The 17,214-nt window shown below is 50.1% G+C and overlaps 1 protein-coding gene across 2 annotated transcripts in view; it reads right to left on the bottom strand.

The window, feature by feature from the left end:
- ZER1 (zyg-11 related cell cycle regulator) overlaps positions 1–17,214 on the bottom strand; it is a 275,316-nt gene that overhangs the window by 198,659 nt on the left and 59,443 nt on the right. For both annotated transcript variants that reach the window (XM_086924883.1, XM_086924884.1), the window contains exon 3: positions 6,909–7,059. In XM_086924883.1, coding sequence (XP_086781009.1) covers positions 6,909–7,059 — 151 coding nt within the window. The remainder of the gene's footprint in view (positions 1–6,908; positions 7,060–17,214) is intronic.

The following is a 17,214-nucleotide window of genomic DNA, read 5'->3' as shown; positions in this document are numbered from 1 at the left end:
GTATAGGTACCCGGGGAGGCGGGTTGGCGCATGAGAATCTACAGCTCTACATGCCAAGAACAGATGCTTGCTGGGTAAGTAGCATTTTCCATTCGAGACATGTGACTTGTATATTACACGCTGTGCATAGACTATACAGCGGTATTCTCTCAAAGAGGTGGCTAACCTGCTGCTGTTGCAGGGTTCTGAAAGAGTGTTCTAAGTACTGATTGACCTACATTAGCTTGCTGCCTTGCACTGTTTTTGATTTGCCATATATTGTATGTTGATACAATTTTTTAATGATGTATGTATAACAAAAAGTGTTTTATAGAAACTCTAAGAATCATGACAATAAAGACAGAACTCAATTTTTGAATGTGTTATTTCTCCCATTTATCTTTGTATAGACAAGAGGATACAATTGCCTAGGTTTGTTTTTTCTCATAATTATTTGTCCCTGATCTAGGAATTGAACTAACTATTGTTCAGGGGGTCCTTGCTATATACACTGCATTTTCCATTCGATATGACTTGTAGATTACGCGCTGTGCATAGACTATACAGCAGTATTCTCTCAAGGCGGTGGCTAACATGTTGCTGTTGCAGTTGTCTGAAAGAGTGTTCTAAGGACTGATTGACCTACATTAGCTTGCTGTCTTGCTAACACATCTACACAATAGTGTTTGGTGAATGTGTGCGGTGTAGACCATGTTGCTGCTTTGCAAATGTCAACTATGGAGATGTTTCCTAAGAAAGCCATAGTAGCCTCTAATTTGCAAGTGGAATGTGCTCTAGGGGGAATAGTTAAAGTTCTCTTTGCTTTCGTAGAACATGTTTGAATACATTTAACAATCCATCTAGCAATAACTGATTTGGATATAAGATTGCCTTTGTGAGTTGGAGCAAAAGCAACAAAAAGTAGTTTTATCTTACAAAATGGGTTTGTTCTTTCTATGTAATATTACAAAGCTCTTCTAACATCTAAAGAGTGTAGATCTCGTTCTGCCACTGAATCTGGTTGAGGAAAGAACACATGTATATCAACCGATTCATCGATGTGAAAAGCAGATACTACGTTAGGTGGAAATCTGGGGTTGGTACGAAGAATCACTTTGTCTTTGTGAAGCTGGAAAAAAGGTTGTTCTATGGTTAGTGCCTGAAGTTCGCCCACTCTCCTCAGTGAAGTAATTGCAATGAGGAAAGCGATTTTCCATGAGAGAAATTGTAGTTCATATTTATGCGTTGGTTCAAAAGGTTGGGCCATTAATCGCTTAAGGACTATGTGAAGATTCCACCCTGGGGCAGGAGGAATTCTTCGTTGTATAACTCTTTTTAGTCCTTCCATAAATGCTTTGGTAACTGGATCTCTAAACAGAGACAAGTGCTGTCTGCTTTGGAGGTACACAGCTATTGCAGCAAGATGTAAGCGGATGGATGTGTAAGCTAATTCTGACGGCTGCAAATGTTATAAATAACAGATGATATTTTGTATGGAAGCATTCAAAGGATTGATATTGTTATTATTGCAATATATAACAAATCGTTTTCATTTAGCTGCATGACAAGCTCTTGTAGGAGGCCTTCTAGCTTCTTTGATGACGTTCATACAGACTGTAGGAAGATTCAGATATCCAAACTCTATGACTTCAGGAGCCAGATCGCTAAGTTGAGTTCTTTGGGATCTGGGTGTCTTATGACTCCACGGCTCTGTGTGAGGAGACTGGATGTGAGATGCAGCTTTTGATGTGGAACTATTGGTAACTTCAACAGGGTCGTGAAACAAGGTTGAAGGGTCCATGTGGGAGCTATTAGGATTAGTGTGAGGGATGTCGGCCTGAGGCTCCGAACCACTGATGGAATGAGTGGGAGAGGCGGAAAAGCGTAGGCAAATATCCCTGACCAATTCATTCATAGTGCATTGCCTTTGGAGAGCGGGTGTAGGTACCTGGAGGCGAAGATTGGGCATTTTACGTTTTCGTGTGTGGCAAACAGATCTATTTGAGGAAAACCCCAAGTATGGGAGGAGAACCTGAGGGTTAAGTTCCCACTCATAGATTTGCTGCCTCTGTCTGCTGAGAAGGTCGGCAATTTGATTGTTCACTCCCGGAAGGTGTTCTTCTGGGAGATACATTTTGTGTTGTATGGCCCATTTCCAAATGGGTTGAACTAGGTGTGACAGTTGGTGAGTGGCTCCCTGCCTGTTTTTATATATAGTACATAGCTGTCATGTTGTCGATGCGAACTAAGACAGCTTTGTCTAGAAGGTGAATTTGAAAAGCTTATAGCACTAAAAACAGTGCTAGCAGCGCTAGATGATTTATGTGGAGAGCCTTTTGGCTTTGACTCCTCAAGCCTTGAATTGTGTGATTCTGGAGAGGAGCTCGCCAACCAGTGAGCCACGCGTCTGCTGTTAGTACTGCCTGTGGAACAGGGTCTATGAAGGGTCGCCTTTTTGATACATTTTGTGGGTGCCACCACTGCACGGAGCGATGGGTGCAGCCGTTTACCAACAATAGATCGGTTAAGAGACCCTGTGACTGGTTCCACTGACTTGCTAAGCATTCCTGGAGGGGACGCATGTGAAGACTTGCCTGGGGGACAATCATGATGCAAGAGGCCATCATTCCCAGCAGTTGCATATACACTTGAGGTGGCAGTGAGTGGGTGGGCTGAAACTGAGCGACTAGAGCCTGAATATTACGAATTCTGGCTGCATTCGGAAAAGCCAGAGCCTTTTGAGTATCTAAAGTGACTCCTAGATGGGTTTGTGTGTTGGAAGGTTGGAGATGAGACTTTAACACATTGGCTGTAAACCCCAGTTGGTGCAGTAACTGTAGTGGTAAGTGAGTGTGCTGGAGACACTTTATGTAAGTGCTGGCTTTGATGAGCCAGTTGTCTAAGTACATGAAAACATGAACTTGTTGTCTTCGCAGGTGAGCAGCGACTGCTGCCAGGCATTTGTTAAATACTCAGAGAGCAGTGGTGACTCTGATTGGGAGCACTTTGAACTGGTAATGCTGCTCTGCTACCACAAATCTGAGATATTTGTGATGAACAGCTTGTACTGGAATGTTGAAATATGCGTCTTTTAAGTCTAGAGAGGACATAAAGTCGACTTGCTGTAGAAGTGGGAGCACTTGTTGAAGTGTCACCTCACCATGTTCAAATGATCTGATTGTATACAGTCATTTAACTCTCTGAGGTCTAAAATGGGTGTGAGAGAGCCGTCCTTTTTGGGTATTAGAAAGTACAGGGCGTATTCGCCCGACCCTTGATATTGTAGGCTCCCCTTCAAAAGGAGAGACTGAACCTTCTGTTTGAGGAGGTGTACATGATCTGGTGACATTTTGTGTGAACGCGGGGGAATGTTTGGAGGTTTGTTGGTAAGCTCCAGGAAATAACCACATCAGATAATTCCTAGCAACCATTTGTTTGTAGTTATTGATTGCCAGACGGGGAGGAATTGTGAAAGACGTCCTCTGACCGGTGTTGAATGATCAGGGCGAATTGTACGCAGGTCACCGTTTGTTTTTTGAGGAGGAGGTGAATGTTGTGGAACCTCTACCCTTGCTATTGTTGCCTCTGTAGCCTCCTCTAAAGAAACCTTTAGAAGAAGAGGGCTGATTGTTGACTTTGTATGGTGTAGAGGCAGTGTCTGAAGAGATATTTTTGGAGCCTCCACAATACAAGGTGGTCTAGGGCTCCCATAGATTTTGCCACGTTTGTATCCTTTTTTATGTTTTACTAAGGATGTGTTGACCACAGGACCAAAGAGATGTTGTTTGCCGAATGGTGTGTTAAGAATGCAAGCCTGAACTTTGTGTTCAAAACCCGAAATCCTTAACGATGTGTGTCTTCTCAGTAACACACTTGTATTGACGGTTCTAGCCGCATTGTCAGTTGCATCTAATGCACACCTAATCGAAGAATTAAAGATGAGCTTCCCCTCTGGCACTAAATCTTGGGCTTTGGTTTTTGGCTTATTTGGCAGAAATTGGTGCAATTGCTCCATTTCGTCCTAATGCGCTCTAGCGTACCTGGCTAAAAGGGCCTGGATATTAGCAATACGCCAGTAGTTTGCAGCTTGGGAGGTTACTTTTTTCCCAGAGGCGCCTATGAGCTTAGACTCTTTGTCTGGAGGTGGAGCATCCCCTGACGTCTGTGAATTGGCTCTTTTACCGGCATTAGAAATCACCAAAGAGTCTAACGGTAACTGGCCTTTATTGAAAGCTGGATCTGATGGTGCAGGTTTATATTTTTTGTCTATCCTGCGGTGAGAATGCGTGCACGAACCGGGCCGTTAAATATGTCATCCACCCCATAACATGACGTGGGGTTTCAAAGAGGAAATCCTCCTCTTGGGACTCCTTATTTAATTATACCCCATGATATTCAGCATTTCTACTTAGCAGCTCTAAATAGCCCACATCATCACCTGGTGGAGAAGGCTTGGTAGGATAAAGATCAGGATCATTATCTGGGGGAGAATCCGTAATATAATCCTTCCAGGGGTCTGCAGATGAAGGATCATTGCCGCCATCCCCATCATCCTGATCATCAGGTGTTTGTGGTTGTGGCAAATTAGTAGGAGTAATTAGTAAATGCTGTGTGTGCGGGGAAGGAGGTTATGGAGGAGGAGGAGAAGGGCCAGTACCGACTTCTTTCCTTTTTAAAGGAATGTGATTAGTGTCCTCTGACTCAGATTTGCGTTTATGTGGCAATTTGGTTGCAATATGTCCAGTTTTTGGATTAATATAAAGTTCTTTTTGTTTTGGGTCCGGTTTCGAAGGCGGGGTGTGTAAACGGGGCTCTTGTGGTGGTTGCAAAGCATGATTATGCTTTGGTGGCATTGTTTTTGGTGTCGGTGTCTTTGGTGCCGAAGATTTCGGTTCTGGAGACGGTTTCGAAGGAATTGGGCCTGGTTTTGGCTTCGAACCCGAAGGTTTCAGCTCGGTGCCAGAGTGTGGGCGACTCGATCCCGAGCCAGAAGGCTTTAACTTGTGTTTAGGTGCCGAACCGGAAGGCGGGATGTTGGAAACATTTTCTTGGTGCCGACCATGGCCCGAAGGCAGAGGTGGGACCGGCGCCTTTTTCTTAGTCTGAGTAGGACTTTGGGGCAAGGGAGGTTCGGTACTCATGATACACTGACCTTGTGGAATCTCTTCATCCACATTGGAGCCGGATTCTAACACGGATAAAGGATCCTCCTGTTCTTCCTTGGCCCCTAGTGCATCGCCGGTCTCTTGTTTGGAATTTTCTTCGAAGAGGTCCAAAATGGAACCGATGTATTGGCTCTGCATGTCGCGACATCGAGCCAGACGGTCACAAAGCATTTTCTTTGAGCGGAAAGATTTACACATGTCGCAGTCCTGTTTGTTGTGCTCTAGAGATAAGCACAAGTTGCACACTTTGTGTGAGTCGGTGCGCTGGAACTTCGCGTGGCGCAGAAGGCAGAATTTAATAGGGAGCCCAGTCCATCGACTGCGAGGTGGACCGAAGTGGGTAGGCTCGCCAGCCTTCCACGAGATTCCCGATCAAAAAGAGTTTTTTTGTATTTAACACACTACGTGGAGAAAAGTGAAAACGCGATTGCAAACAATACAGTCGAGGGTAAGTGGATTGCGCACTGAGGGGAACCCGAGAAACGGTTTCGAACCGGAGTGCAGCAATTCACATCCTTACCCGATGGCGTAAAAAAACAATCTAACAATGGAGTCGATGCCCATGAGCACTATCACCCAAAGGAGGAGTCACCAACAACTTGCAAATATCCGGACCCACCACTAGATGGCAGGAGTATGCACAGCATGTGATCGACAGCTCACATGTATCGAACCAAAGTAACCCCTGGAGAAGGAGCACAAGAGCCATGGTGGGGTGAGAAGGAAACAAGCCAGCCTTAGGGAAGAAATAGAAATAGGAATGTACCTAGCGCACTCAGATTCAATTTAATCTTATATTTCGATAGGTGTGCAATGTTGTATTAAATGCCTACTGAGCATAAATAACAATAAATGATGGAGGCCCAGCCCCACATGGGCGACTGGGACTACAACATGCACCAACACATAAGTTATTTTTTGCAATAAACAGTTCAATTCATCTTCTCATTTGCTTATTCAAAAAAGCTTTTATATTTCCCAAAAATTGTTGAAGTAGTTTACATCCATAAGACTTTTCAATCACATTTAAACAATTCCATGTATTACATACAGTATCAAAATATACATTTTAACTTCACACCCAATGCATTTCGAGACCTTAGTCTCTTCTTCAGGGGTATAGCTGCAAATATATCATGAGACCAAATCATTCGCAAAAAAAGAGTTCATTCATAAGATTCTACTCTATTCAAATCAATTAATTCCACGCCCAGTCCTTCCTTTATTCCGGTAGATTTCAATTCATTGATCTGAACACCCTGGTAATTACATTAGGACTTCAGGAGTTCTTTCCTTCGCATTGGATATCTTCACATTTCTCTAAGTATGATCCTAGTAAAGATTTTTTCGCGGACGTTTCCCTTGCGCTAATAGCAATTTGGAAATATAAAAGCGTTTTTGAATAAGCAAATGAGAAAATGAATTGAACTGTTTATTGCAAAAAATAACTTATGTGTTGGAGCATGTTGTAGTCCCAGTCGCCCATGTGGGGCTGGGCCTCCATCATTTTTAGCCTTAGGGAAGAGGCATGAGAGCCAATAACACGAGCCACCAAGCGGAGGAAGGAACATCAGCACTGCCAAGGGGGAGCAGGAAACAAGCGTAAGAGCTGCCTCAAGAGGGAGAACACAAAAGTGGCCCCAGAGGAGCAGAAGCAGAGCTCCACAGAAGAATGAGCAGGATTGCTGCCCAGGAGGAGACAAAATTAATCCACCCAGAGGAAGACACACAAGAACAGTCCCAGGGATCATAGAAGACGCTCACCTGCTTTCGAATGGCCTCCAGGTCCTGGTCCTGAACTATATCCTCTCGCAGGTGGATTCTGGTCAGCCTCGTGCTCCGAGGATCAGAGAACAGAGCGAAGAAGCTGTCATGAGCTTCGAAGACACTGTCTGCATTCACCAGCTCAATGTACCTGCAGGAAAGGGAAAGGCAAGGGAGTCAGACAGCTGCTCAAAGTCTCAGAAAAAAACACAATGTATAGTGTCAAAAGGGCCATGATATACATGCCACAGATGTGAGAAGTTGGCCTGATATGTGATGTCCACTATTCTAGTGGGCACCCTGTATCAGTCAAAACAATCCTTATGGTGATGGTTGTAAAGTCAACCTTATAGACCAGCTATCCTAGCTGTAGCATGGACTTAGCAGTCTTAGGCTAAAACTTCATAGAGCATGTGAAGCCAGCTGTTTTACCACATATAACCCCTTGAATACCAAATGAAAGGATACCACACAGGTTATTTATAAAATATATATGTATTTATTACTAACACAACCCCTTTGAACTCTTTATGAGGTCAGAGGCACAAGCACATAACAAGATACTTAATCATCATACAATAAGTTGCACAAAATACAGTCGAGCCCTAGGGGCGCTGCAAACCATATATTAAAATAGTGGTATAAGAACCATGTCACGAACAAGGATAGGCCTAGGGCATCGCTGGGGCTACACTTAACTACCAAAGGTTAGGAAGCAGGAGGCCGACGGGACGCTGAATCCTATGGAGACCTGTGAAAAGATGCTGCAGGCGACCAGGAAAGAAGTGTCCGGTTGGATCCAAGGGCGGATGGAGGATGAAGAGTACCTGAGGGGACAGAGTCTGGGTCACTAGCCAGTGGCCAGGAAGGAACCAGGCGATGTCGTGAAGCAATCAGGTGATGTAATGAAGCTTGTCTCTGCAGCCACGTGGACCAGGGGACGTAGACAACGACCAGGAGCTGGATACGGACTGTCCCACGAAGTATCTAGCTGTCGGCGGTGTCGGCTTCCGGATTGGAGTCAACAAGCTTTGGCTAAGGCAACCCACGCAGGAATCGAAGATGGCTTCTGTCGCAGACCAGCAAGGTCTGGGGGGCTTCTCCTTTTCAGGGAAGCAGGGGCCAGCCTGGAGCAACCAGGCCATTGGTGTAGATTTAAAGGTTCATCGTCACAGAGGCCACTAGCCAACGGGCAAGTGACCGGACAGACGCGTCGAGCACAAAAACACTAGCAGGCCCCGCGCGGCACTCGTGGAGTGTGGAGGGCTGTGCGTCGGTGTAGAAGGTGCTCGGGGTTGGGGCTTCTCAATCCCCAATGCACAACTTCGAGGGTGCCTCAGAAGCTGCACAAGTAGCAATGAGCAGGTTTTTCAAGATGGCCGGTCCCACGTCTCTCGTCGCCTCCACGAGTCTCAGCTTTGCTGTGGCTGTGGATCGGGGTCAAAGTTGTCTGGAAGTCTGGTTCTTGTCAGGCTCAGTGATCGGGCTCCGGCGGGAGCGTCGACAAAGCAAACTGCAGATCGCTGGATGGTGCCTGTTTGCACAGGGTGGTCACTCCTTGACCACAAGGGAGATTCTTCAGTCTTCTAGTTGCAGTAGAATGACGAAGGTCCAGAGTGTCGCTTCAAGTTTCAGTTCAGGATAAATCTAAAGTCTCTTGACTCAGCTCCTACCTATTTACTAATCAAAGGGGCTGGATTACTGCTAGGTCCCTCCTATGGGTGGGACCAGGGAAGGGGGTGGTTACACCCCTTTCCCGTTGTTCAGTTTCGCGCCAGAGCTGGGGCTGGAGTGCCCCAGCAACTGGTTTCAACCGGACTATGCATGGAGCACCTTGTGTGCCCCAGGCAGTGACTCATTTCATTCAGCCCTCCCTGCCCCAATACACTATGGCGTGTCTGGGGTGGTGCTAGCACCTCCCAAGACAGGAAACCTATTGTCCAAGCCTCCCTCGCTGGAAGGACTCCCAGCAGCAGGAGGTCAGACTTGTGTCTGTGGCAGCAGCATCCATTTTGTAATGCTGAGGCTCTGGTTAACTTTAACCGGGATTAACAGGAACAACATGTCTTCTCCCTCTAGAAGGGTGGAATGCTACCCCCGTCGCCAGAACTGGCAAGGGGGTAGTATTCCAAAGCGTATGACACCTTACACGACAAACCAAAGTTAGCAATCAACTGCGAGGATTATAATGCACTTAAGAGTATATGGTATGGCTATATCATAGAACAGCTATAACGACATGGTTCTGAAAGCTGCAGACAGGCTCAGCTCATGCTAGAGCACCATCTCACATACAACCAAGCCCTCTGCCTTCAGGATTGTTAAGGCCTGCCATAGGAGTGACTTATAGGTATACATGTGTCTATATGTAATGGTAAGTATAAGGATACTATACCTAAGCAAGGGGTGATTACACAACCTTGCCCCAGCTGAGTGATCAGCCAGTTGTGTCAATGTGGATGGCCAACCAGGGGTGGCATAATACATGCTGCAGCCATTGGTAGGCCTTGGATGCACCTATGCCCTGGGTACCTAAGGTACACTATACAGGGGCGCATAAGGTGACCCAATATCCAATTGCAGTGTACCTAAAGTACATGGAGTCCATTTTACAGTGAGAGCAGATAGCCTGGGGCCCTGATTAGCAGGATCCCAGGCCAACTAAGTTGAAAACCAGCTAAACACTAGGCAAAAATGTGGGGTAACCATATAGTCAGATATCCACCTTCCTACAACAGAAAGTAAGGCAGCTACATGGGTCCCAGAAAAACAGACCACACAGTCTCATGGAGTAATGGGACTAATAAAGAGAGAGTTAGACAGCTCCCCCGCATTCAGTGTCACAGAGCAGCATGTGCACTGGAGAGCAAAAGTGGGCCAAGTACAACCCTTTCTAAGCGTCACTCTCCGAGGTAGCAAGGGCAGTCAACCCTTTCTAAGCGTCACTCTCCGAGGTAGCAAGGGCAGTCAACCCTTTCTAAGCGTCACTCTCCGAGGTAGCAAGGGCAGTCAACCCTTTCTAAGCGTCACTCTCCGAGGTAGCAAGGGCAGTCAACCCTTTCTAAGCGTCACTCTCCGAGGTAGCAAGGGCAGTCAACCCTTTCTAAGCGTCACTCTCCGAGGTAGCGAGGGCAGTCAACCCTTTCTAAGCGTCACTCTCTGAGGTAGCGAGGGCAGTCAACCCTTTCTAAGCGTCACTCTCTGAGGTAGCGAGGGCAGTCAACCCTTTCTAAGCGTCACTATCTGAGGTAGCAAGGGCAGTCAACCCTTTCTAAGCGTCACTCTCTGAGGTAGCAAGGGCAGTCAACCCTTTCTAAGCGTCACTCTCCGAGGTAGCAAGGGCAGTCAACCCTTTCTAAGCGTCACTCTCCGAGGTAGCAAGGGCAGTCAACCCTTTCTAAGCGTCACTCTCTGAGGTAGCAAGGGCAGTCAACCCTTTCTAAGCGTCACTCTCCGAGGTAGCAAGGGCAGTCAACCCTTTCTAAGCGTCACTCTCCGAGGTAGCAAGGGCAGTCAACCCTTTCTAAGCGTCACTCTCCGAGGTAGCAAGGGCAGTCAACCCTTTCTAAGCGTCACTCTCTGAGGTAGCAAGGGCAGTCAACCCTTTCTAAGCGTCACTCTCCGAGGTAGCAAGGGCAGTCAACCCTTTCTAAGCGTCACTCTCCGAGGTAGCAAGGGCAGTCAACCCTTTCTAAGCGTCACTCTCCGAGGTAGCAAGGGCAGTCAACCCTTTCTAAGCGTCACTCTCCGAGGTAGCAAGGGCAGTCAACCCTTTCTAAGCGTCACTCTCCGAGGTAGCAAGGGCAGTCAACCCTTTCTAAGCGTCACTCTCCGAGGTAGCAAGGGCAGTCAACCCTTTCTAAGCGTCACTCTCCGAGGTAGCAAGGGCAGTCAACCCTTTCTAAGCGTCACTCTCCGAGGTAGCAAGGGCAGTCAACCCTTTCTAAGCGTCACTCTCCGAGGTAGCAAGGGCAGTCAACCCTTTCTAAGCGTCACTCTCCGAGGTAGCAAGGGCAGTCAACCCTTTCTAAGCGTCACTCTCCGAGGTAGCAAGGGCAGTCAACCCTTTCTAAGCGTCACTCTCCGAGGTAGCGAGGGCAGTCAACCCTTTCTAAGCGTCACTCTCTGAGGTAGCGAGGGCAGTCAACCCTTTCTAAGCGTCACTCTCCGAGGTAGCAAGGGCAGTCAACCCTTTCTAAGCGTCACTCTCCGAGGTAGCAAGGGCAGTCAACCCTTTCTAAGCGTCACTCTCTGAGGTAGCAAGGGCAGTCAACCCTTTCTAAGCGTCACTCTCCGAGGTAGCAAGGGCAGTCAACCCTTTCTAAGCGTCACTCTCCGAGGTAGCAAGGGCAGTCAACCCTTTCTAAGCGTCACTCTCCGAGGTAGCAAGGGCAATCAACCCTTTCTAAGCGTCACTCTCCGAGGTAGCAAGGGCAGTCAACCCTTTCTAAGCGTCACTCTCTGAGGTAGCAAGGGCAGTCAACCCTTTCTAAGCGTCACTCTCCGAGGTAGCAAGGGCAGTCAACCCTTTCTAAGCGTCACTCTCCGAGGTAGCAAGGGCAGTCAACCCTTTCTAAGCGTCACTCTCCGAGGTAGCAAGGGCAGTCAACCCTTTCTAAGCGTCACTCTCCGAGGTAGCAAGGGCAGTCAACCCTTTCTAAGCGTCACTCTCCGAGGTAGCAAGGGCAGTCAACCCTTTCTAAGCGTCACTCTCCGAGGTAGCAAGGGCAGTCAACCCTTTCTAAGCGTCACTCTCCGAGGTAGCAAGGGCAGTCAACCCTTTCTAAGCGTCACTCTCCGAGGTAGCAAGGGCAGTCACAGGCTTCTCAGGTAGGCCGACAAATCAATACTATACGAATACACCCTGGCCCCAGCAGCACAATAAGATGAACGTCCAGAAAGAGGTTTCTCTGAAGAAGGCTGATAGCCAGAAACCGGTCCTTCGATGCTTGATTCCGGTCTGGGAAAGACATGGCTTGGTAGTTCGGACTGGACTGTTCCCATGAGGCACAGGGTCAGAGCTGATTTGCATATAGCCAGTGTCTAACCCAGGGTGGTGTGGAGTGCAAAAAAACGATGGATTTAGGCCCAGATCCTTGTACTGGGGTGAATGTATGACATTGTTCTACATTCTGTCCATCAACTGTGTTCTTTGCAAGTATCACTCATGCATGGCACACTATCAGGCCTAGCACACAGTCACATGTACAACGCTTGTGATGTCGGCATTCAGGATTGCAGGTTCACGTGGGAAGTAGACTTTAAGATGAATGAGCCTGCAGGCGCACATTCAGATCTCACAGGGAAAAAAGCCTGTCACTATAATTAGCCAACCATGGTACGCTGGCACCGCCACACTACATATATGAGACCCGCAACAGGGATGGTAGTCCTGGGTCACTATGAGGGTGTGCTCAGCTCGCCCCTCCTAGCTCAGGACATGTACGAAACATATCACTGTCAAAGACTGGGCCTAGGTCAACACGTGCACACAGAATTAGTGTCTGGCAGGACCAAAATCAAAAACGAGGCTCACAGGTTACACAGTTCGGGCACAGAGGGGGGCATGACTGTAGATCATGCATTCGCCATTCCTTTCCGCTCAAATGGGTTTTGGTGCGGAGACATTCCCATCTTCGGTGCTCGATGAAGCTCTTCACAGACTGGATAGAGGAAACAACTGCACGTTGAACCTGTGGGACATCTCAGTGTTTCTTAACACAACGGATCATGTCATTTTATTGAGGATGCTGCAGACCCCGTTCAGAGAATGTGTTCCAAATAGATTTGCATCCTTTATGGCAAACTGTTTTCAGATTCCCTTCTCTTTCCCTCTTGAATTTGAATGTCAACCACTGGGCTTTGAACACCAAGGGTCGCCAGTACTCAAAGGACAGAGAGCAAATGATGGCATCCTTTGAAGACTACAGACGTCTGGACAGGGGCGGCTCTAGGCTCATGGCGGCCCTGGGCAGGGAGCGTAGGTAGGAGGCCCCGGAGGAACAGGTAGTGGGCCCCGGAAGGAACGCAGGTGTGGAGGCCAGTGAAGAGGGGGGGGGGCAGGGTGTTTGGAAATGGAACAGAGCCGGAGGCCGCCAAATCCCTGCCAGGGACCGCCACGCAAATATGTATCCATCCTCAGAGGATTATTATATTAAGGATAAATATTGGCGTGGTGGCCCCTGGGGTCTGGTGGCCCTGTGCAGGTGCACAGCTTGCACATGCCTAAGGCCGCCCCATGTCTGGTGTGCGGCATCTGGGCTAATCGCGACTGGATGGCCTGAAGATCAAGATCAGGATCCGGACAAAGACTTGGGTTTTGCTTGAGTCTCATACAAGGAACTTTTAGCAGTTTTCTGCACTTGTTTGCTAAAGTAACTGAAGTTTCACATATCAGATGAAGGCTTTACATCAGTTGTTCAGACACTAATTATCTCACGCTTTAACAAAGAGAACAATGTTACGTAAAGCTGCCAATAAAACTGGCCCGTATGATGATTTGTCTAGGCAGGCTAGCCTACCGTGTTAAAAATGGTATGGTCACCAGAAAGAGGGACTTTATCCAACTTCAACGCTTCAGTAAACCCTTTACAGCGGAAACAACTACAGTATTGAACTCACAGGGAACTCCCTTTTGCTTTATCTGATCATCTGCACTTTACAGAGCAATAAACCCACCCACTTTTTTGTGCATGTTTTATTGATATGTTTTATCACTGTCTTCATAGTCTATTTTTGTGGAATGCTCGAGTTTTCTAACATGTTCTGCATGACTTAGCTTGCCGTCTATAACTGATCCAAATAAATAGATCTAAAAAACGAATGTGACTGCTGTGCCTGTCAAGGCCTGGTCGCCCCCACGCTCCAGCGCTGCTCCTACTTGTTGCTGCCTTCTGCTGCCTTCCAGATCGAGTTCCTGTTCAAGCAACCCAGCCGCCGCTGAGCCGCCCACCCGCACCAGCTTCTTCCCGCCGCTGCCTCCCTGCGGCCCCGCCAGCCTATTCGCCGCCACGCTCCCGCCAACCAGCTGATCCGCCCACCCAGCTCCCTATTTAAGGGGATAGTATCTTCCTGATCGGGAGCGACTGCTGTGCCTGTCAAGGCCTGGTCGCCCCACGCTCCTGCGCTGCTTCTACTTGTTGCTGCCTTCTGCTGCCTTCCAGATCGAGTTCCTGTTCGGGCGACCCAGCCGCCGCTGAGCCGCCCGCCCGCACCAGCTTCTTCCCGCCGCTGCCTCCCTGCGGCCCCGCCCCCCGCCAGCCCATTCGCCGCCCCGCTCCCGCCAACCAGCTGATCCGCCCACCCGGCTCCCCATTTATGATGCCCTCACGCACGCGCAGCGTTGAAGCGCAGCGGGCGCGCCGATTGTGCGCCAGGACCCCTGCCCCCCACCGCCGAGGCAACACTACACGACAGACCTCCGACGCCGCAACCCTTCACGCACTCAATGCCGGCCGGAACCCTGCCTGCTACCGAGCCACCCCGAGGCGCACCCACGGACCCTTCACCTGCAGAGCCTGCCGATTCACCTGCTACCGGACCTGTACCACCCCCACCGAGTCCAACGCCAACAGCAACCACCTGAAATGCATCCTGCTCAACACCCGCTCCGTCCACAGGCACGACCTGCTCGACGCGACAGCACCAGACGTCGCCTTCCTCACCGACACCTGGATGAACGCCTCCTCAGCACCCGACATCGCCATAGCCATCCCGGACGGCTACAAGATCACCCAGAGGGACCGCGTCAACCAGACGGGAGGAAGCGTCGCCATTGCACACAAGAACATCATCTGCATCTCGACTAACTCCGACGATACCTTCACCGCCGCCGAACACCTGCACTTCCAGATTCACACTGACCCCAAGACCACCCTCAGAGGCACCCTCATCTACAGACCACCGGGACCACACACACAATTCAGCGAAGACATCGCAGACTTCATCAGCCCGCACGCCCTTCCCTCCGCCGACTACATCCTCCTAGGGGACCTCAACTTTCACCTGGAGAACAACAACGACAGAAACACCACCGCCCTGCTGGACAACCTCGCCAACCTTGGACTAAAGCAACTGGTGAACACCCCCACGCACTACGCCGGCCACACGCTTGACCCAGTCTTCTCATCCAGCAAGCATATCTCCTTCAGCCACGCCACCGGACTCCACTGGACCGACCACAGCTGCATCCACATCAGCTTCAGAAGAACTACGACCCACCACCACCCGCAACAGGTCCCCCGCCGAAGCTGGAGCAAGATCACCTCCGAGCAGCTCACCGCCTCCCTCAGCCAGAACACTCCGACCAGCACAACGGACCCCAACGAAGCAGCCAGCAACCTCACCAAGTGGCTGACCGTCTGCGCTGATGACCTCGCACCACTAAAGAACCCCCCCAGCAGACCCGGCAGCAAGAAACCCCCCTGGTTCACCGATGAACTCAAGGAATCCAAGAAGAACTGCCGCACCCTCGAGAAAGCCTGGCGGCTCGACCACACCACAGACAACAGGACCGCCCTCAAGCACGCCATCCGCAAACACCATCAGCTGATCCGCGCCACCAAGAAGACGGCACTCAAAGAACGACCGGACAACAACACCCACGACAGCAAGGAACTCTTCAGCATCGTCAAAGAGTTCTCCAACCCCAGCGCCGGAAACAACGACATCACTCCCTCGCAAGACCTCTGCAACTCACTTGCCTCGTTCTTCCACCGCAAGATCGCCGACATACACAACAGCTTCGACGCACAGACCACGCACCCTACCACCGAACCAGAGCCCGCCACCACCACCCTCTGCAACTGGACCCCGATCAGCACCGAAGACACCACCCGCACGATGAACTCCATCCACTCTGGATCACCAACCGACCCGTGCCCACACCACGTCTTCAACAAAGCCGACGCCACCATCGCACCCCATCTCAGAGACACCGTCAACTCCTCCTTCCACACCGCCACCTTCCCGGAGAGCTGGAAGCACGCCGAGCTGACCGCCCTCCTGAAGAAACCAACGGCGGACCCCACCGACCTCAAGAACTACCGTCCCATCTCACTTCTTCCTTTTCCGGCCAAAGTCATCGAGAAGACCGTCAACAAACAGCTTGCCGCCTTCCTCGAGACGAACGGATCCCTCGACCCCTCGCAGTCCGGGTTTCAGGCCAACCACAGCACCGAGACCGCCCTCATCGCCGCCACCGACGACATCAGAACCCTGATCGACAACGGGGAAACAGCGGCCCTCATCCTCCTGGACCTCTCTGTAGCATTCGACACAGTCTGCCACCGCACCCTAGTGAAGCGCCTCAGCAACGTCGGAATCCGAGAGAAAGCGCTGGAGTGGATCATCTCGTTCCTCACCAGAAGAACCCAGAGATTCTGCCTCCCTCCGTTCAGATCCGAGGCCACCGAAGTCATCTGCGGCGTACCACAAGGATCTTCACTCAGCCCAACCCTCTTCAACGTCTACATGAGCCCCCTCGCTGCCATCGCACGCCAGCACAACCTCAACATCATCTCCTACGCTGACGACACCCAGCTCATCCTCTCCCTCACCAACGACCCCACCACCGCCAGAGCCAACCTACACGAAGGGATGAAAGACGTTGCCGACTGGATGAGAAACAGCCGCCTTAAACTGAACTCAGACAAGACGGAAGTCCTTATCCTGGGATCATCACCCTCCGCCTGGGACGACTCCTGGTGGCCCCCGGCCCTGGGCACCGCTCCCAAACCAACGGACCACGCACGAAACCTGGGCTTCATCCTGGACTCCTCCCTGTCAATGATCAGACAAGTCAACGCCGTCTCATCCTCCTGCTTCAACACCCTGCGCATGCTCTGCAAGATCTTCAGATGGATCCCCACGGAAACCAGGAAGACCGTCACCCAGGCACTCGTCACCAGCCGACTAGACTACGGGAACACCCTCTATGCCGGAACCACAGCCAAACTCCAAAAAAGACTCCAACGCATCCAGAACGCCTCCGCACGACTCATCCTCGACATCCCCCGACACAGCCAAATTACCGGACACCTGAGAGACCTGCACTGGCTCCCCGTCAGCAAGAGAATCACGTTCAGACTCCTCACCCACGCACACAAGGCTCTCCACAACCTGGGCCACAAGTACCTCAACGACCGCATGACCTTCTACACGCCCACCCGCCAGCTACGATCGACCAGCCACGCACTCGCCACCGTACCACGCATCCGCAGAGCCACCGCCGGAGGAAGATCCTTCTCCTACCTGGCAGCCAAGACTTGGAACTCCCTCCCCACCCACCTTCGGCGAACCCAAGACC

The sequence above is a fragment of the Lissotriton vulgaris genome, chromosome 5 (genome assembly GCF_964263255.1).
Source record: "Lissotriton vulgaris chromosome 5, aLisVul1.2, whole genome shotgun sequence".
NCBI lineage: Eukaryota > Metazoa > Chordata > Amphibia > Caudata > Salamandridae > Lissotriton > Lissotriton vulgaris.
Note: the sequence above shows the minus strand (reverse complement) of the source record. Positions and strands in the feature narration are given on the sequence as shown.